Source organism: Trachurus trachurus, assembly GCF_905171665.1.
Source record: "Trachurus trachurus genome assembly, chromosome: 6".
Lineage (NCBI taxonomy): Eukaryota > Metazoa > Chordata > Actinopteri > Carangiformes > Carangidae > Trachurus > Trachurus trachurus.
This window is the reverse complement of record NC_139897.1, coordinates 25,390,626-25,412,482: the sequence shown is the minus strand read 5'-3', so window position 1 is coordinate 25,412,482 and position 21,857 is coordinate 25,390,626. Positions and strand designations below refer to the sequence as shown.

Below are 21,857 nucleotides of genomic sequence, written 5' to 3'. Positions count from 1 at the left end.
GTGGACACAAATACGAGTGTGGTAACTTAGTCTTGTTTTAGTTTTTGTACTAAAACCCAGTCATTGTATCGGCTCAGGAATCAAACTACCGGATTGTACCCGGCCCATGCCAGTAACACTGAACACAAGTTTATGCAGGAAAACTACTGTGAGGTCACAATTATGAGGCCTGAGATTCATCAAATAAGCAACACTGTGAGTTAATGCAACTGAGATGGTTGACAGTGTTTTTTTTGTTCGCTTTGTTTTTTTGTTTTATTGGATTATGTCAGATTGAGGTGCACGCTCTCGGGTTCTGGCTTCCTCTTCTTGTCTAAATGTTAAATGTTACTAGTGCTGGGAGACTACAGACAGCTTTCCACATCAGTATTATTCCACAATGCAGTGTGTGTTTACGTGTCTGTGCCGGGAACGGGAACGCCCCCCCACCCGGCTGTCAGTATTTTCTGGAGGATGTTTTTGTAGAAGGGGGAGTAGACCAGCTTGTTGTGGTTGACGAGGCGACTGAAGTGAACGGCGAGCTCCTTCAGCTCCCTGCTGACCGGAGTCAGGCCTCCGGGGAGCGGGGGAGGGGTCTTATGCTGACTGGACTCGAGGGCGGCCAGGAGGTAGGTCTGGATCCGAGAGTCTGACAGCAGAGGAGAGGAAATCTCTGTTATTGTCAAAAAAAAATGCCATCGGCTGACCTCGTGATCCCAAACCATCTTTGACCTATAATAACAAGTGTTGTATCAGGTATTTGTATTTGCATTTCATTGTGCTATTTCATTTTGTTGTCAGACTCCACAACAAGAGCTGTTCTCAGCATAAAACATGATTGGATTATTACGGAAGCGCATTGCATTCACTTGATAAAATAAAATTTAGACACCTTATCTCGTAATTACGAGATCTTTTCTCGTAATTACGAGATCCTGATGTCGTAATTACGAGATCTTTTCTCGTAATTATGAGATCCTGATCTCGTAATTATGAGATAGAGAAAAAGGAATGTCTATAAGTCCGCTCTTGTCTCAGTCAGAAACAACGGTCCATGGTAGTACAGTGGACAGAGCAGTTACCTCTCACACGGGAGACTGAGGATCGAATCCCATGGTGGGGCTTATCGTTTACATGATGTTTTTTAATTCGGAATTAATTATTCTGAATTAAATAGTTTGAAATTAAAATATTCTCCTTCGAGTTTACATGGAAATAATAATTCAGAATTGGGGTTAACATGGAAAACACATTAAATCGCCTTTATTTAATTCTGCTTAACGTCTGGGGGTCGGGAAGCGTTCTGATTGGACAGGGGGTACACGTGTTACGTGTTTACGTCTACCGGAAGAAAACAAACTCCATTCTCAGTGTGTGAAGTGAACTGAGCTGCAGCCGCGAGCCGCTCCGCTGCTCCTGAACCTGAAAGTTTCTCCTCTTAACTGCCAGGATGGCCTTCCCTGGGTGGGGAAGGCGAAGCTCACTGATCGCCTCCACCGCCTGGCCGCCCCCAGCGGCGGCGGCGGCGGCGGGCTCACACACCCTCACTGCCAGGATCGCCTTCCCCGGGTGTGAGCCCGGCCGCCGCCGCTGCTCCGGCGGTGATCCTGGCAGTGAGCTTCGCCTTCCCCTCCGGAGCAGCAGCAGCAGCAGCAGCAGCAGCAGCAGCAGCAGCAGCAGCAGCAGCAGCAGCAGCAGCAGCGGCGGCCGGGCACCGGGGTCTGTGGAGCGGGTTCATGAAGCCTGGTTGTCCCGACATGACTCACTCACAACACTGCGGCTGTCACGTTATGTTGTGTGTGTTGTAGCCTACTTTTCGGCTACAAGACACACAACAAAACGTTGCAGTGTTGTGAGTTGAGTCATGTCGGGACAACCAGGCTTCATGAACCCGCTCCACAGACCCCGGTGCCCGGCCGCCGCTGCTGCTGCTGCTGCTGCTGCTGCTGCTGCTGCGGCGGCCAGGCACCGGGGTCTTTGGTGTGTATGAACGGCACAATCGGTTACGTGGGCCGGTGTGTCCCCCGCTGTCTAATAATGTCAGGCTACAGTGGCCTAATATACAAAACGAGAACGATGTGCTCCACCCAGGATTCGATCCTCGGTTTCCTGTATGGGTAGCAACTGCTCTAACCACTGCACCACCGTAGCATTCATCTATTAAGACAACAAGAGCGGATATATAGACATTTCCTTTTCATAATTACGACATCAGGATCTCATAATTACGACATCAGGATCTCATAATTACGAGAAAAGATCTCGTAATTACGAGATAAGGTGTCTAAATTTTATTTTATCAAGTGAATGCAATGCGCTTCCGTAGATTATAATGTATATATATTTTTTTCTTATTCTTATTATTCATTAATCATACTCTTATTACAAATACTGCGTTCTTTTTACTGCTATTGCCATTTGCTATTTATTATCTGTGCTATACAGTCTGCTGCTGCAATACATTACAGTACTCATACAGTAAATTTCACCACTGTGGAACGAATAAAGGTATTATATTATTTTAAATTATTATATATTAAATAAATAACTATATTAAGGTTTTAAGTTAAAGATAAAGACAAGTTGTTTTAGAGGTAAATTCATGCAAAACTGCTGATGCGCGTTCCCGTCGGGAGCAGTTTTTCAGCAAGCAGTCTCTGCATTTGCCTCTAAAACAACTCTGTCTGGTAACGTTCTGTTGTTATCTCATAGCATGGTGAATGTGCAGGTCACAACTTGTCCACCAGAGCGATTTAGAGTTGTTGGATTGTGTATTTGATGAGTTTGATGAGGAAAACCAAGAAATCCCATTAGCCTCCGTAGCGTAGCTCTGAGCAGCTCACGGCTCTGCTCCGCCGTTCTAAAAATATCTTGCACCGACAATTAAAGGTAACGAACCTACTGCTATGACTATAGGGATTATGGCAATGGGCCAGTTTGCCAAAATGTTGACCTATCCCTTTAAAATAATTTGTATCCTTGCAAAATGGGATTAGCAGTTCATGTAATAAAATACTTGGCTATACCTGTATCATGATATTTATGAGGAGAGGTGTCGGTGTTGTTACCCATCAGCTTGCGGACTGTGTTGTCTGGCTGGATGAGCGCTGAGATCTGTCCCTTCAGGATCCTTTTCTGGTGGTCAGTGAACGGAGGGAAGCCATGTTGGCTCAGACACTGACTCAGCTCGACACACAGTTTCTCTCCGATGGTCGCTAAGGCCTCCTGTTCGCTGAACGACCTTCAGACAGACAGGAGGGAGTGTGGGAATTAAGTTGTAAAAATCCTATCAATGTGACTGTTGGTATTGAAAGTACTTCTACTCACTGTGCGTCCGTGTCCACTAGCATGACATTAATGGTGTTTTTAAGAGCGTCCATCAGCCCCGGCAGGCCGGAGATGGCGTCCCCCGCGGTGGTGTAGGCGATGAGCAGCACAGCGGAGAGGAGAACCAACCGATCCACCTCCTGCTGCATCTCCTGGAACCGAGCCTGGTCCATCAACACGGTCTGAGGAGAGAAGAGGAGGAGGGATAACGGGTTAAAAGGTTCAACTTTAGACATGAAGACGTGGTAAAGATGATCTGCTGAAGCTCAAACTGAGCATCATGATGGAGAAGAATGGAGATTCAAGTGACTTTGAACGTGGAGTGGTTGTTTAAAGCAAACGGGCTGGACTGAGTGTTTCAGAAACTGCTGATCCACTTGGATTTCCACATCCAAAGAATTATCTAGAAATCGGTGGAGAATAGTCAGCTTGAATAGATATGACAGAAAGGCAACAGAAACTCAAATATTCACTGAGGTCTGCAGAGGAGCATCTCTGAACATACAACAGATCGAATCTTGGAGCAGACGAGCTACAGCAGCAGAAGACCACACCAGGAAACTGAGGCTACACTTCACACACACTCAACAAAAACTGGACAAGAGAGGAAGTAAACATGTTGCCTGGTCTGATGAGTCTGGATTTCTGCTTTGACATTGAGATGATCAGGTCACAAATTGACCTAAACAACATGAAAGCATGGATCTATCCTACCTTGTATCAGTGGTACAGTGTTATGTCTCGTCATATTTGTTAATTTTGTTATGTATGTTATGTCTTGATATGTTTCATGTGTTGGTCCTTTATGTTTTAGTTTTGTCGAGTCGTTGTTGTCCTTTGTTGTTGCAGTTTATTGAAAACTTTTTTTTTTAAAGCAGATGATGTGTTTCCATTAAATGCAATGCAATGCACATGTCTATTAGTTTATTTTGTTACTTTTAGTAGGCCAGATGACATTCAGTATCACACTCAGTGTTAATCAACCCCAGGCTACACACTTTTGGCTGAATTTGGTACCATTTTAGATAGGCAAGGCAAGGCAAGGCAAGGCAATTTTATTTGTATAGCCCGTTTTTACAAACAGTTTGTCTCAAAGGGCTTTACATGGCATCGTAACAACATCCTCTGTCCTTAGACCCTCACATCGACTGAGGAAAAACTCCATGAAAACCCTTTTAACAGGGAAAAATCTGAGAAACCTCAGGGTGAGCAACAGAGGAGGGATCCCTCACCCAGGACGGACAGACGTGCAAAGATAGACAGATTAGAAAAATGAAATAGGTTTTTAGGTTTGTAAATAATCCATAATCAGTATTATTGGCAGTTATAGAGGACCTCAAAATAAAAATTTTGCTTAAGGCCCCCGTGGAATGCATGTGCTGCTCTCATGTCAATGTGGACCAAAACGTTTGAGGAACATTTCAGCATCTTATTAAATCTATACCACGAATAATTTAGGCAGGTACAAGCAAGGTGTTCTTAATAAAGTGGTTGATAAGTGGTACAAACACAACACAGACATGACAACCAGAGAGAGGTAGTAGTGATGGGCTTCGGGGTTAAGAAGGGGTCGGTGTACCTCGGGGAAGAGCACTGAGGCGTGGTCCCACTTCAGCAGACGTAGGAAGGCATGGTTGTGGACATTGAGGGGGAGGAGTGAGGGGTCGGGGTCAGACGAAGCAGCACCGCAGGCTTCCACCCCGGCCTCACCCAGGCTCTTCACCGTGTCTTCAAGCCACTTCTCAGTGTAGTCTAAGGCATCTGACAGAACAAAAGGATAATTTCATTTAATTATGAATGAAAATGAAGGCAGCACAAGGTATTTATTTCCTATGATTTACATTTTTATTTTTGCATTTTTTTAATTGTAATACCTCAGTTGGGAACCACTGTGGATATCCAGCTTTTAAAGAGAAACTATAATGAAGGTTTTCACTAAGCTTTATAACCAACCATATGCTCCAGGCCAATATGTAAAGCTGGCAGCATGAATAATACATTAAATGACTAATTCAAAATGTGGAAAGCCACTTTACTTGGTTGTTTCTCCAGAAACTCCTGGAACTTGTTCCTCTCGTACTCCACAGACTGCTGCATCAGATGAGGCCGGATGCTGCTCAGGGCAAAGTTCGCCATGTCCATGTTCATCAGGTCCAGAACTGAGAAAATCGCCCTGAGAGGGAGGAGGAGGACAGAGAACAGTGAACTGAAGAGGAAGAAAGACTGTAATAGGGATGTCACATTACTTGTTTTCACAATTAATCACGGTATTAAACACCACGATTAATTAATCGTAAAGATTCTTAAATACCGTCACTTTCACATGGAACGAAAACAAAGTTACACAACAACCGCCTGCTGAACTTTGTTTTTGTTTGTTACATTACTGTACGTTAATTATGTAAATTTACGTAATGTGACATTTCATTGGTAGTAATTTAATGTTAGTGTGTCATTTGCAATTAAAAAAAGGATTAAAATAAACTTAAACATTTGGTATAGATGACAATTAATGACTTGAATATTGAATTAATTAATAATCAACATTTCCTCTTGAGGATTAATAATTGGTCCTGTATTAATAGATACTTCGAATATTTTGTGTTTATACTTAGTAATGTAATTATATTTTGACTACGGTATATTTGATTTTACACATTCATAGTGTTATGAAATTAATTGATGCATAATAATCGTGATACCGTGATTATTTCTCTGACAATAATCGAACCAAGAAAATCTATAATCGTGACATCCCTAAAGACTGTACCATCTACAATGTCTTAATAAATTGTCTGTTATTGTTCTCTGAGTCACTCCAGATCAAGACGACATCAAGTAACACACTAAAAATAAACTGAGGCCTGTATCATGCAGAGCTAATAATAACCCCCCCCCTCTCTCTCTTTTGTCTCTTGTCGTCTTACTTGTACAGAGGCACGATGTCTGTGATCTCCCTCAGCTTGTTGATCTCCCCGTCTCTGGAGGGGGCGCACAGCGAGCCCATCATCCACACGATGAAATGGGACAGGCGGCCGATGTCCAGAGCTCCGTTCTCGGCCTGCTGCTGGATCAGAGGCAGGTCCAGGACCTCCTCGATCCGGGCCCGCTGGCGAGTGTGGTCCGGGAGCAGGAAAGACAGCAGGATCTGGACGAGCAGGGAAGGCAGCATGAGACAAGACAGGAAGGAACGGAAAGTCAGTCAGAAACGAGGAAAAGTAGGGAGGTCCTCAAATTACAAACTTGTACATCGTCTTATTAACCACCGGAGAAGGATGTCAGGGTTTATGAAGTTCCTTAGGATTAAAATCTGAATAAGAATCAGAATACTTTATCACTACGTCATATTAAAGTTGCTCCAAGAGTACGGAATACGAAGAGGATAGGGATAGGATAAAAATAAATATATACAGTTGTGCTCATAAGTTTACATACTCTGGCAGAATTTGTGAAATATTGTCCATATTTCAGAAAATATAATATTTCATGCAAACAAAAATGTTCTTTTATTCAGAGTTAGTGTTTGGTCAAAGCCATTTATTATCACACAATTGTGTTTGCTCTTTTAAAATCATAATGATAAGTACAACCACCCAAATGGCCCTGATCAAAATTTTAAATACCACAAAGTTTTGACCTGATAATAAACACATAAACTGCCACAGACTGGTTTAAATGGCCACTATGGGTAACTGTCCACACCTGTGACTGCTTGTAATTTGTGTCAAATCAGTGAGATTCTGGGCTCTTGACAGACACCTGCACAGCTGTATATGCAATGACAACAAACATTAACTTGGATTTTTTTTTTTTTAATAAAGTGCTATTTCTTTTGGAAAAATTATCGCAACAAATCAAGACAAGGTAGAAATGCATAACAAAAAATAGGAAACATTTAAGTTTGAGTAAATGTATGTTGAGTTGTAACTGTAAATCTAATTTTCTTTTTTCTTTTTTTCTTTTTACTTTTCTGTCCCGTTTGGTCCTGATTGTTTTATGTTGTCAGGTTTTGTTTTGTTTTTGTTTTGTTTGTCTGTTTTTGGTCAGTGTATTGTTAGTTTATACATTTCGTATGTCATTGTCTGCTTCCATTAAATAAAAAATAAAAAATAAAATAAAAAATAAAACTACACCTCTTTGATCTCAGCGAGTAGTCTGATGGCGTGTTCATAAGACGGTGGCTCCTCCTTCAGCTGTGCTTCCAGACAATCCCAGAATGCTTTGTGTATTATCTCCTTCACTCTGGACTTCAAACTGCACCGGGGACACAAAGGATGGACTGTTACTTTTTCTTTTTTTAACAGGAGGAAGTGACGGTCACAGGCGCAGCAGCAGCACTGGATCACACTCTCACCTTCCCTCCGGAGGTTCAGCAGCTTTGAGCTGAAAACCCTGGTTCACCACGATCTCATGAGCCAGAGCCATGTTGCTCATTTTACTGGCCGTCTCCATCAGCTCCTCCACGGAGACAAACATGGGGGGGTCGGCTGCCAGGGAGAGAAAAATACACAAATACACAATTAATCAGTGTTTACTTGACTCCAAAAGATACAAACCACACCTTTCCCCTCAGCTGAGAAAACAAAACAGAGCCGTTACATCAGCGACAACTTCTCAAACATTTCTCATTATCTCTTATTTCCTAGTGGATTTAGTGTGAACGCAACAACAACAAGCAGGTGCACACCAAAAGACAAGATGTGTTAATCCGCTCCAGTTATCCTGCTGTCAGGAAAACCAAACAAAGCAAAGTCTCTACTCGTGCACGTGAAATATAATCCAATTTATAAATCTGAGCATGAAAAACAAGTCACATCTTCATCTGTCGAGCAGAAAATATTGGAGAACATAACAAAAGTGTGAATGGGATTACAAGGACAATGAGATAAAACACATCAAAGCTGCCAATGTTTTTGCACTACATGGGTTTAATCCCCCACCCTCCCCCAAAACATCAAATTACATCTGCAACTTTGCAACCTTGAGAATTAATTGGTTTTTTTTTTTGGCAATGACCACTAAATCCTAATCCATACAGCATAGTGTTGTGATATTTTGCATGGCAACTGTATCAATTCAGCTATGCTAGTTAGTATCAATCTATAACATATCACTTGGTGGCAGTGGGAGTATAGACAAAGGGAATTACATAAAACAAGACATGTAGCTGCAACATAACCAAAAAACACATAATCAGGTACACAAAAACAAAACATTTTAACATGAAGCTATAATATGCAAGTTAAAATCTAAAAAACATCTACAATTTATGATAAAGTGCACAGAAATAAATAGATATCTCAATCATCAGTCCAGTTAAGAAGCTACAAATGTTCACACATCTGGTTTACTCATAACCATGCTTTCAGTTGTCCTTTGAAAGTGGCAAGAGTGGGGTTTTCCTATATTTGGGACAGGGAGGCTATTCCATATTGGTCCACCTTTTATAGATAGTACATTTGTATGGATTTGTATGGACGCGTCACAAAGAAGAGCCTACAGTACAAAGTCACTCAGCGGCTTTATTTTTCAAAGGTGGTCGCTATAATACTAGAATAGCTACCTTTTTCTCATTGTGTTGGTCAGGCTGTCTCCTATTTTGCAAGAATAAAAAAGTATTTAAGTGAAACTGAGAACCTTGTCTTATTAGATAAAACAGATTAAGTTGAAATTTACCATGTATCGCAACTCAGGGTTTTGCTAAATGTTTAAAATCACAGTAACATTATATTGTGACTTAAGTATCATGATAATATCATAATGTGGCACCTCTAAAAAACATTACTGAAACAACTAAAATCACTGTCATTTATAGCTAGAGAATAAGTAAGGTGAAACAGATGTGCATCACTGAGATGGGACATCATAAGGTAACACCTGCTGGACATCCTCCTCCCTGACATTGTAGACCACTTTGTCTTCATTTGAGTGAATTACCACACCAGCTCTCAGGTCACAGCGGGATGTCTCTCAGTGATAACAAGATGAGAATGAGAGGAGCTGCGTTAATGAAGAGTTAACCGCTGCAGACGGGAATAATTTATCTGCCAACCCCTGAAGGAACGAGCTATAACGGTCATGTTTCCTCTCCACTGTACAATGGGAGGATTGTTTTTTTGTGTCCCCATCTAAGCTAAGATGTTTGTGTTAATAAAGAACTGCGAAGAGGAGGAGGAGGAGGAGGAGAAACTTGGAGGACTGACTGAGGTTGCCAGTTTTATTTCAAGGAAACAGAAACTGGATCCAAGCTGAAACTTCACACTGCAAGTCCAGGTCTAAAAATCCAGTTAAGGCCACATCTGTGCAACAGCTGTGCAGCCTCAGGTCTATGATGTCGACCCAGAGTTCTTGTCATCTGAGATATGCTTACATATTGTTTCATTAAATGCCATAATTTGGTGATTTAGAAGAGAATTTATCATTAGTGAAGTGTTAATGTTTATATCTTAACCTGCTGTACAAGTCCTAATGAGTTGTTGGTGTTTTATAGGAAGGATCCAAACTTCTCCTTCACATGCCTCAATCAGGATGAAGCTGTCCCTCCTATTCCCTCCTCTAAAGACATGATATTACTCTCTGCACACTATATGTGAGTTGAAGCGCACTCCCTCTCACCTTGTGGACAGGTCTCGACCAGCTGGCCTGGAGGAGGATCTGCCCGGACTCTCCGCCTCACCGTCTCCTCAGATGACGACTCCTCCTTCGCCTCCTTGTCTCCTTCACCCTCGAGGTGGTCTCCCTTCTTTGGCATCCTCCTGAGTCGAGGGTTGTCCGCAGACCAGAAGACCAGTTACTTACAGCTCGGCTGAGTTAAAGGTCTGTCAAACAGAGATGTTTCTAGCTTGTCATATATAGCCTATATATATATAGCCTACTATTATTATTAGGATGTCGTGTGGTTGTATAAAGAGGAAAGATGCTGGTTTGTTGCTGTGATTTACAGATGATGACATCATCCCAGTGCAGACAGAGAGAGGGAGAGAGAGAGATAGAGGATGGGAGGGTGAGCTAGGTAAACAAAACAAAGCCTCATGGTACTGTGGCTCTCTTCACAGCCCTATGTGTGTGTTAGTGTGTGTGTCTGCGGGATCATTAGGCTACTAACCTTGTCGTCTGCAGCCCGGAAGAAAGACAGAGGAGGGTTGTAGCTGTGGAGCTCAACTTACTGTAGCCTATCTAACGTCACCTTTAAATCTGCGGCTGGGCTGTCCACAACAACAACAACAACAGTAAGCAGCACAACAAAGCCTTAGTTATGACACAGCTACTTCTTCATGACCCGGTTTATCGCAGCCAGTCACACGTTCATTCATAACGTCATAACGTCATCGCTGTCAGACACCGACGGCGGCTTTTATTTCATCCCGGAAAAACTCGAGCTTTATATTTCCTACGTCGCAGCCCGTTTCTTCCTCTTCTCCTCCTCCTCCTCTTGCTCCTTCTTCTCCTCAAATCTGCTGCTGTTGCTGCTGCTGCTGCTGATGAAGCCGCACTTCCGTGTTTGGGTGGGGTTAACGTGACGTAACAGTCGAGCCCCCACCCCGCGCGCACACACGTACTTCAAAGGGTCCCAGAACCAGAACAGAAGGTGCTAGAAAGAAAAACCGTTTGGTTACTAGGCAACGTAACGCCACGGCCGTTAATTTGACTCCATTACAGCAGTTTTTTTGGTTTTATGAGTTCATTTATGTTATATTATGATTTTTTTTTAATTATAAATGTTATATTATTGTTATACGCTTCTGTTGATATAACTACAGTGCCCCTGACAGCTCAACACACAGTTAAAACACACAAGACAACAAAAATGCTAAAGACTGAGGCTAAGCTAACGGTCGGTAGCCTACTTCCATAATCTGAATTGTGCAATTTACAACTAACAGGTAAGGGTGTAAATCACAAGTTTCATCATAAAAACAATATTATATTGATTCCGTAGACAATAATCCGATTTGCTACACGTCTTTGAAATATGAAATTGCAGCACTGTGATGTGTGATGATTATTTATGTTATATTATTGTTATAAGCTTCTGTTGATATACAAGTATTCGCTCACCTGCCTTTACTCATTCTATGAACTGAAGTGCCATCCCATTCCTAACTCATAGAATTCAATATGATGTCGGTCCACCTTTTGCAGCTATTACAGCTTCAACTCTTCTGGGAAGACTGTCCACAAGGTTGAGTTGAGTGTTTATAGCAATTTTTGACCATTCTTCCAAAAGCGCATTGGTGAGGTCACACACTGATGTTGGTCGAGAAGGCCTGGCTCTCAGTCTCCGCTCTAATTCATCCCAAAGGTGTTCTATCGGGTTCAGGTCAGGACTCTGTGCAGGCCAGTCAAGTTCATCCACACCAGACTCTGTCATCCACGTCTTTATGGACCTTGCTTTGTGCACTGGTGCACAGTCATGTTGGAAGAGGAAGGGGCCCGCTCCAAACTGTTCCCACAAGGTTGGGAGCATGGAATCGTCCAAAATGTTTTGGTAACCTGAAGCATTCAAAGTTCCTTTCACTGGAACTAAGGGAATTTATACACCTGGGGCCAGGCCAAGTGATTAGGACACCTGATTCTGATCATTTGAATGGGTGAGCGAATACTTTTGGTAATATAGTGTAACTACAGTGGCCCTGACAGCTCAACACAGTTAAAACCATGGTTAAAACACACAAGACAACAAAAATGCTAAAAACTGAGGCTAAGCTAACGGTAGCCTACTTCCAATGAATCATATCTGAATTGTGCAATTTACAACTAACAGGTAGGCTAAGGGTGTAAATCACAAGTTTTATCATAAAAACAATATTATAATTGATTCAGTAGACAATAATCCGACTAGCTAGCTACACGTCTTTGCAAATGAAATATGAAATTGCAGCACTGTGATGTCGTGCCAGGGGAATTTCATAATCAAGGCGCAGCTTACAAATCATGATATTGAGTAATGTCTGATCATTGTTTTCATTTTCGACTGATGCTATTGATGTACTGTAGCCTATTGTTGCGCCCCTACTAACATATTACTTCATACAGAGCAACACAGCTGAGAATAATATCATGCGTTTATTTATTTTTGCTCAATAATAATTTGTCAATCATCCAATAATTAAATCATAATGCATGCTGTAGGTGTTTTTTTTGTAATACCAGAATCACAATTATGGACTAATAAAGTTGTCTGAACTGAACTGAACTGAACAATTATGTTAGAGTCTAATCGGCCAGCTATTGACCAAAAATTATCTCAGAAGATATCAAACACACATCTACAGCACACTCACAGCAGATTCACCAAAGTACTGGTTAAATATCTCTGGGTGGGCTTGGTAAAACTGTCTCAAACGGCGCTTTTTCTCCTTGGCTGAGATCTTCGTGTCTCCGTGGATGCTGTGCAGCAGAGCCCACAGTTCCTGGTTGGTGGTCTCCTTTGTAGCATCGGTGTAAGTCCTGCTGGGAACCTGCTGACAAAATGTGGAACCTGCAGGACATCACACAACATGACGACTTTCAATAATATTAGGTATTTGAATTATAATTATCATAAAGTCAGTATTATAGTGATTTACCAGTCACATCAGGCTGTGTCCCGTGTACCAGGCCGGCCAGCTTACTACTCACTCCTTTGTGCAGAGCCCCTGGTATCTGGAGCAAAGAGGGGGGAAAAAAACCATGATGGTGGCAAATCACTGAAGGGCGGAAAACAGTTTGTCGATTAAGATGTGATTGAAAAATTCCCGTTTATCACTTTCACTTACACAAATGTTTGCGACAGCAATTTCAAAACTGTAATTCGCAACTCAATTTGAGCAATTTTGTTTACGCAACAGTGAGTTACAGCACCACTGAAATGTCAAAACTCAAATAAACACTTTAAAAGTCGGCCTCAAACCACTGTCAGACTCTGTTTCGCAGTTTGAGAGAGAACTTACTCAACTGTTATGTGATAACGTCAACATATTATGGGCTTTGGGTGTTTATCACATGCACATTTGGGCAAGATTTTTTGCCCAACTTCTAATAGGTTTGATATTATAATCTTTACATGTGTGCTTTTATTTTGAGAGTACATGTCATACCTACGAATACAAAACATTTACATATTAAACATTTTGTACAGGGGGAAGGAGAGGTAAAGATCCAGGGGATAAATCCTGTACCTTGAAGATTTCCTTTATGTTGCTGAGCATGAAGCAAACAATCAGATCCTCTTTCTCCTTAGAGAGAGCTTTGTTGTGGATGATCGCTCTGGAGAAAGACCTCTTCACTGCTAATCTGTTTTCCATCTAAAAGATTCAAAAGCACGTTTTTGATATGAGATTACAGAGGAGAAAACAGCTGAAGTTGCCTCTACACGCTGCAGCACAAAGATGAATTTCAATGCCCACAAAGGATTCCTTTTCGAAAATGCGTTATCTTGTACAAGACCTTGTCATCGGATCTCACCTCTTTATCCAGTTTTATCCCTTGTGGATCAGCTGCTAGTGACATGAACGTGAGCAGCCTGCGCAGCTCATCTCTGCAGCTAGGTGGCAGCAACTTCAAGCAAAGCTGCAGAGCCTCGAGAGCCCTGTCTAATTTAGCGTTCACTGCGAAGGCCAGAAGGACACAGACGTAACTTATAAGCATCTTGGATGGAGAGAAAGCTCCTCCTGGGACAAACCACAGTGTCATGGATGGTTAGCTTCTCACCCAGCAGGTCAGTGATGGCTGTGCAGACGTCAGCCATGTGCGGCGGCAGCAGTGGAGCTCTGTCTGTGTGGCCGTAGTGTTTCACCAGGGTCCTGTACACCAGCAGCTTGCACTGGGCCAGACCACTTTGGGAAAGACGAGGCTCATCACTGGTGCGGCCTGGTGAAGCTGCAGTGGAGCCAGAAATACAGAGATAGGCAGAAAAATAGATAAGTTTGGTCTAAAGACAAAAACACAACCCCTGAAGTCAGTCACACACAGTCAAATCAGGACAAAAGACTCAAATAACAATGACTGTCTGGGCCTCCTGGACACAGACACCCTTCCAACCATTTGCCTCCACATTGTGTACTGCTACCAGTTGGGACTTGGTCGCTGCTCTCCTGGTCTGGAGGAAAACAATGAGGCAGCTCCCTGCTCAGCTCCACCACCGGCTGGTCAGAGAGGAAGTCCAGGCAGTCGAGAGCAGCACGGAGCCATTCATCCTCCCTGAGACACAGAGAGGAACGTGTGACGGGATTAGGATGATATTCCTTAACGCCTGTATCAGTTGATGCTCTGTCTTTCTTTCTTTCTATCTATCTACGTATCTACAGACTATATCTATCTATCCATCCATCTACTGTAGCTACCTACCAACTGTATCTATCCATCCATCTATCTATCTATCTACTGTATCCATCTACTGTATCCTTCCATCCATCTATCTATCTACTGTATCCATCTACTGTATCCATCCATCGTCAAATTAACCCTTCCAGCATCTGGTTTTGGTTGGTTAGAAACGCATTTAGCTTATTTGTTTTCATGCTGATACTGAGATTATACGATTGCCAGTTTGGTCTGAAAGTTTGAGATGAAATTTGCATCTGCTTTTCTCATATCTCTGTGCAAATTCTCATTTGTCCAGGTCAAAGGCATCTCTAGGCAACTGAATCAAGTCAACTGGACTTAGTTATTGTCTTGAAGAAGTTTCGCCCCTTATCCAAGTGGCTCCATCAGCGATGGACACCACTGTTGATGAAGCAACTTGGATAAGGGGCGAAACGCCTTCAAGACAATAAGTAAGTCCAGTTGACTTGATTCAGTTGCCTAGAGATTTATCTCATGTCTGTCACATAATGATGTTTATTCTCAAAGCCGAACGTACTGAGTCTCCCTGAAGGCCTTGAGGATCTGCCTGTCCAGGTGGTTGCTGCTGTAGATCAGGTCGGGGTTACTGTGAGTCAGCTGCTGCGACGGAGGCGACGGAGCCTGGCTGCACTGGAGAACGCCTTCCAGGACGGGCAGCTCCACCAGGTTCAGCAGCCGCAGCAGCGTCTGCTCCTGCCACACCTCCTCCACCACTACATGTGGAGCGGAGCAAGACGAAGAAATCAACATGGCTCCATTTTTAAAGGGTAGATTATGTTAGAAATTGTTCTGTACCTTTTAACAAATGCATAAAAAGAATATTTAGATTTTTGAAACATTAACACTGACGATACAGATTGACATCATTTATGACATTTTTAAGATGGAAAGAATTACTTTTACCATAAGACTACAACATGGTCTGTTTTTGAGAAGATGGGAAAGATGGATTATGTATATTTATATCTAAAGCCATGTCCCTTTCCCTCTTTTTTCCCCTTTTTAACCCTTTTGTATTAGTATCACAAATGTGCAACCCAGCATTCCTGTTCTAGGGAGTTTAGTTCTTCATTTTATATTTTAAATATTTGATCTTTTATAATTTTTTTTTATATAAATATGTTGCTGTGTGATTCAGTTCAGTTGTAATTTACAGATGAATGGATGAGAATGGTGAATTGTTATGTCAATTAACATGTGAACCATGGAAAATCATAATAAAAAGAGAATTGGGAAAAAGAAAAAAGAAAAAAGAAAGAAAAATGCACTTACCACTCCCCAGCCAAAAAAAAAGGACATCTTTCTCCATCTCCACCAAAAACCTACATGGGAGTAAAAAGACACACATGTGATGACATAACTGACTCACGTGGTTGTGGTAACCCAGCGTCAGTCTGTGCTCTGCTGGGGCTCAGGCTCAGGTTGTCCACCGCAGCCTCCAGGGACAGACCAGGAGAGACTGGCAGAGTGTCCAGTCGGTTTGTTCTTGTGGGTGTCAGAGTGAATTTGACAGGTGTGGACACCTGGAGACGTGACCCAATGGGACGGGTCTGCTGCTGCTTCTGCTCCTCCTGCCTGGAAAACAAGACCAAAACAGAAACAGTTGAGAGCTGGAGTTGATGACAGGAGCTCAGAAGCTTTGCTGAGATCTCTGAACATTAAATATGTCATATCATTTTAACTATGGACCTGTCGCTGCAGTGTCCAACACGGTATATCTGCAATAAGACTCAAGACTACTTTATTAATCCCTTAAAGGGCAATTCCATTTGGTGGTTCACACACACCACATGCTCATAACACAACACAACACATAACAGCACAAACACACACATAACAGAGAAACCAGGAAAGAAAAGAGAGTTGGCAGCTGTGTGCAAAGTCTGCTAATTGCAAGTAAGAAAATTAATAAATACATCATTAAAAATAGGAATTCTAATAAATATCACCATTAAAAAGTACATTCTTTAAGTCTCTGGGTAAAAAAAGAAATACATAAAAGGTGCACAGTACCCAGTGCACGCCACATGCATCACACAATTTCAGTTAAACAATTAACAACATAAAAACCAGTTATTGTGTGCAGTTAGAGTTTTTAGTTTGGACACCGTACCCGTCTGGAGGGACACTGCAGAAGAGTTTTTGGATCCCATTCACAAGCAAACCTCTCTCCAGCTCATCCACAGACGGCATGGGCACATTCACAAACCTACGTGTCAGATTTAAAAGATGGAGAAGACAATTTTTTCACTGTGATGTAGTAAAGAAATATAAAAATTGTGCCTCAGTGTGTGTGTGTGTGTGTGTGTGTGTCTAACCTGTAAAGGGCGCTCTTACTGTCCTGAAAGACCTCCTGCTTCTTGTCTTTCCCAAACACTCTGGTTCCCACCGCTTCAAACACGTTACAGTCCAACAGAGACTGGCACACACACACCACTTTGTCTCGAGACACGATGGCACCTGCAGTTTAACGAAAAACACAACACAATTGATCAATATCCTTTGATAAATGAGAATAGAAAGTAAAGAAAAGTCAGCTTTATTTATACAGCACATCTTGACCAAAGTGCTTTACGATAACGTGCAAAACAAGAACAACAATGACAAAAGAATATAAAAAGAGAGAAAAGGACAGAGAGAAAGAACATTTAAAAACAGTGGGTAAAACAATGGAGTATTAATTAAATGCTATGGAAAAGGGTTCCAGTGATAATTCTTGCTGCTACATTTTGAACCAGCTGAGCAATGGGAGTTACAACAGTCTATACGTGAGGAAATGAAGGCATGAACCAGAGTTTCTACTGTAAGTCTTTGATGGACAGGAATGGTTTCCTGAAAAGACAGCTGGAGTCGTATATAACCCTCAGTTTATTTGATGTAACTTGTAACACACCACTTTGTAAGTCCATTGCAGAGTCCACATGTTCAGCCACCACATCTACAGCCTCCGAGCCCAGGAAACAGTCGCTGTGGGACTTCAGGTTCACTCGTCGACGCTTCACCGTCACAGAAGACCTGAGGTGGGAGATGAGGCCACTCCACACAGAGGAAGACTGTGGTGGTTTACTGGCCACTGCAGGAGCTGAGAGGAAGTCACACAGAAACATTAACATAATGTAAGGAGGACAAGAAACTCAGCGTGTATCTTTATTTATCAATGACCTGTGCAGGGTGTAAGGTTGATTGTCCACTTTAAGAAATAGCTAGGCCTACCCTATATTTGTGCATCTGTTGTCCCAGTAAACTTTTGGTGATCAGCATTAAACAACTATTGCATAATAATAGATCATTACAAAAATATATACTGTAGTTTAAAGAAAAGATAGATGATTAGGTCAAAGATGGGTACAAAGGGATAAAGAATAAAATACAAATGCATAGGGGAAATAAAACAGCAAGCAAAAAAACAACAAAAAGAGGGTCAGTCAGAGGCTTCAGGGAAAAACTTTTCACAGTGACTCAGTAATGTGTTGCCTTTCTGCTGTTCATTAGCATTAAACGCAGTCAGATGCACGAACAAGCCTCCATGACATTCAGGTGCTCAATTAATCACAACACTTTGCTGACACTCACCTGGAGACCGCACACACAGCTTCTCTGCAAGGTTCAACGCTGCAGCTCTTTCTTTTATTGAGGCCATGTAGGACAAATTATGATACGATATAGCTACACTTTTCTGGTTGGTTTGAGCAGGAACCACGCTCACGCAAAAGTGGCGTCTTTACCATGGGCTGTACAGGCCTGTGTAATTCACAATCTCAACCGCTAGATGGCACCAATCACTAAATCACATAAAACCAAAGACCCATAGCCTATTTAAAAAAAAGAAAGTATAAAGCTCAATTCTCTGGCTGTTTACTTTACATGCTAAATATTATTCATTAATCAGTATGTATGTGAGTATAACTTCACATTGTTACGCTGCCCTGATGTACTCAATGAATATCTAGTGTTTTCTAATGCTGTTCAGAATAGAATATAAATACTTTATTGTCTACCTTTGCATGCAACGGCAGAAATTTATCTTTGGCTTGCATGAAAACGCATTATAAAAATCATAACATGAGCAGCAATGCATTAAATAATTCACATAAAAAGCTTACATAATAAATCAATCAGTCACAATAGCAGCCAGTATCAAGTCAAGTATAAAATCCAGTATAAATATAAAGTGTATTATGCAGTAGTGGCTTGATTCATAGATCTGTATGCCTATGGTTTGATTTAGTTGATTTAGCTAGATAGATGTATGCTGGTTGAGGATATTTATTACAACAGGGACAATGGATATTTAGACAGTTATTCTTAGACAGGCATATATGTTCAGGAATTACATTAAAAGTGTATATTTTGTTTAATTTGTGTTATTCGACCATTTTAATCAATAAATGTGTGTTTTCTGTGGCCGCCTGAACACAAGGTAGCGCTGCAGGGAAACAACTCGGCTCTGTGACGTGTAGCTGCTGCTGCTCCCGGTTGAAGGTAAAGTTCATCAATAAATCACTTTTGTTATCGGATTAATGTGCTTAAACCGACTGGTAATTCAATATAATAAGAATTAAACATTTTCAAACTAACTTATCGTACTAAATTAGTGAACTAAATGCATTATTTCTTGATTTGTGGTAACGTAACGCAGTTTTTAGTTCAAGCTAACGTTAAGTGTTCAGCAAGGTTTATGTTAGGTTTGTTTCAATCCTCAACAGGGAAAATGACAAAAATATTTCGCTTTTTGATTCTTTATTTATAACATAGCTAAACTAAGTCAAAGTCCAAAACTTACTGCTAAACGAATTAGACCATTTATGACAGAAAATTAACTTCTTTAGCTAACTTACAACTCCTGATACTTAGCATTACAGCTAACGAGCTGAACAGGTGCAGTTAATCAAATTTAAACTATTATTAAAGTATATTAATGGGTCATATTTCTGATTTGCAAAAAAGAATATTCTAGTTTAAGGTTAATTCACCAAAGAAATGTACCTAAAATGCCCGCAAAACACCTTTTATGAAGTAGAAGTTAGCATTTATAAAGAGCTAGCTCTTTCACGGTTTGTTGCCGTTAGGAAGAGGGGGCGGGGCTTAATTAGGCTAATAATATCGTCGACTGAATATTATCCTTTTATTTGTAAAGGGACATAATAAGAATACAAAATCACATTGCACAATGGTTGCATCAGTAGGAGGGAAGAAAATGTGCATTTATCAGACAGCAAATGTCATAAAGTGCTATTAGAGATTCACTAAAGTGCATTGTCAGGCAGCATCTGTCATAAAGTGCATGAAGTAAAGTTGTGAATTAAAAAAAACTACCCTCAAAGTTGACAGAGCTGATTTGTACTGAACCATGTTTTCAGCTGTTTCTTAAATGCTACTTATGTTGTGCTTTCTCTTGTGACCAGTGGTAGTTGAGCAACCATAAATCGATTGAGCTTTCTATGTAAATGTGGTACCTAAGTTTGAAACTCATTTATGCCACAATATGTTGTGTTTTTTAGACGACTATAGTAATAATCCATTTTTTTCTTCTAAATAATGTTATCTTGAAGTATAAAGAAATTTTAATTGTATTATTTTACAATCAGTACAAATCCATTATTTACACCTGTGCTTTTCATACTGGACTACATAAAATGTAAAAATGTCTTTTGTATTACTGGTTTATGTTAGCATTGCTGTAGTTCAGTCTTGTATTGGTCTTAGCTGCATTGTAATTTAATACATTACAGCAGCACTGTCTCTGGTTTAACTCTCTTTTGAGATTCAACATAGCTCACCCCAAAGGTAATACAGACATCATGTTGTGTGATAGAAACGTTCCAGTTTAACGGATGGCAGGTCTTTTAATTTGTCTTTTCATGGCTTTTGAAATGGTGTTTAATATCTGCTCAACTGAATCACAGGAGAAGAAGCAAATAAAGGCGTCGATGGCGGTGATGGTGGTGGTTAACTCCCTGACTCGCAGCACACACATTGGTACACTGTGTGTGCACATAAGACACACATGCACCATCACTTTGACACACTAACACACGTTTGCAGCACATCCCCTCCCTCCCTCCCTCAGCCCGGGGGGGTCACGGTGTCATTTTATGATAGTAGCCAATTCTAGCAGGGATCATTTAATTCTCCCAACATGATTGATACCAGCGCAAGTTAAATGGGAGAAAAAAGGTCTGTTCTATTAAGAGATCAGTGACTAGTGGAGACCTCCCACTTAAATAGTCATATTTCCCCCCAGTAGGTGTGTGTGTTTGCCTGAATGCAGTGTGTGTTTCTGTGTGTGTGTCAGTCAGTCTCTTGAAGGGACAGAGACGGCTCCAGAGGACCATCCACAGGTCAAATTAAATAACCTAGATAATTTAAAAAGCATTGACAGTGCAATTTGTCCATTCAGTGTTATTGCTCTGACCCCTATTAGTGTCAATGGTCCTGGTTCATTTTAACCTAGATGGCTTATCAAGGTGTTATCGTCTCACTGCGATGGAAGTGGTGTAAAACAAAGAAAGAAAGAAAGAAAGAAAGGGAAAAAAAACGCCTAATGGTCATTTATATCGAAGCCATTATGTTAGATTGTAGTGATTGAGAAACATTACGAGGCGTTAATGTACCAGCCTATTATTTCAAATGAAATCATTTAGCAGTAAAAATTGCAGATGAGGAAGTAATTATAAACTTATAAGGAGGAAAGCAGGGTGTTACTGCTTATTGAATGAACGGCCTATTCCATTAACCTTTTTCAACAAAGTGTGTTGTTGATTTAACAGGCAGCAGCAGAAGCAGAAGCGGAAACCTCAGCGGGACCTTGGCCTGTCCTGACACAACCCAATGGATCTAGTAGCCGCAGACTCCGGGATGCCCAACTCCCACACCGCTGTAAGTTTACCACGCCATTTAGAAGACAACGCAAATGACATTCAGCAACTGATTTGTTTATTCAGTTTAACACAAATCAGAAATCAGAATAACTTCATTGTCCCCTGAGGGAAAGAAAGTTCATTTACTTATAAGACACCTGCACATACACCACATTCATTTCATTACAACACAAAATAAAATGAATATAAGATAAGATGGGAGCGTCCTAGACTGCTGCTTTTTAAGAGTAAAGCCAACAGAATAAAAGCTGCGAATAAGAGGATATCGCACCAATAATTTAGCATATTATTGCACATGAAGGAAGGAATACAGTCCCCTATATCTTGTGCCAAGTGGTACACAAG

General features: G+C 41.2%; 2 protein-coding genes across 2 annotated transcripts; both read right to left on the bottom strand.

Moving 5' to 3' along the window:
• Window positions 1-392: 392 nt before the first annotated feature.
• tcp11l1 (t-complex 11, testis-specific-like 1) lies at window positions 393-10,745 on the bottom strand (the record flags this gene model as incomplete). Its single annotated transcript, XM_083974361.1, has 10 exons — window positions 10,412-10,745; window positions 9,922-10,061; window positions 7,661-7,793; window positions 7,440-7,560; window positions 6,234-6,454; window positions 5,343-5,479; window positions 4,886-5,067; window positions 3,307-3,488; window positions 3,048-3,220; window positions 393-628 (listed from the first exon to the last, which is right to left on the bottom strand). The coding sequence occupies exons 2-10, from the start codon at window positions 10,055-10,057 to the stop codon at window positions 393-395; spliced, it is 1,521 nt and encodes a 506-aa protein (XP_083830487.1). The 5' UTR covers window positions 10,058-10,061; window positions 10,412-10,745.
• A 1,830-nt stretch (window positions 10,746-12,575) lies between these two features.
• LOC310987891 (DEP domain-containing protein 7-like) lies at window positions 12,576-18,271 on the bottom strand (the record flags this gene model as incomplete). The annotated part of the gene is made up of 12 exons (XM_083974360.1): window positions 12,576-12,787; window positions 12,876-12,951; window positions 13,467-13,592; window positions 13,753-13,895; window positions 13,999-14,166; window positions 14,342-14,487; window positions 15,149-15,344; window positions 16,001-16,206; window positions 16,745-16,840; window positions 16,950-17,091; window positions 17,528-17,713; window positions 18,205-18,271. The coding sequence occupies 12 exons, from the start codon at window positions 18,269-18,271 to the stop codon at window positions 12,576-12,578; spliced, it is 1,764 nt and encodes a 587-aa protein (XP_083830486.1).
• Window positions 18,272-21,857: the final 3,586 nt, after the last annotated feature.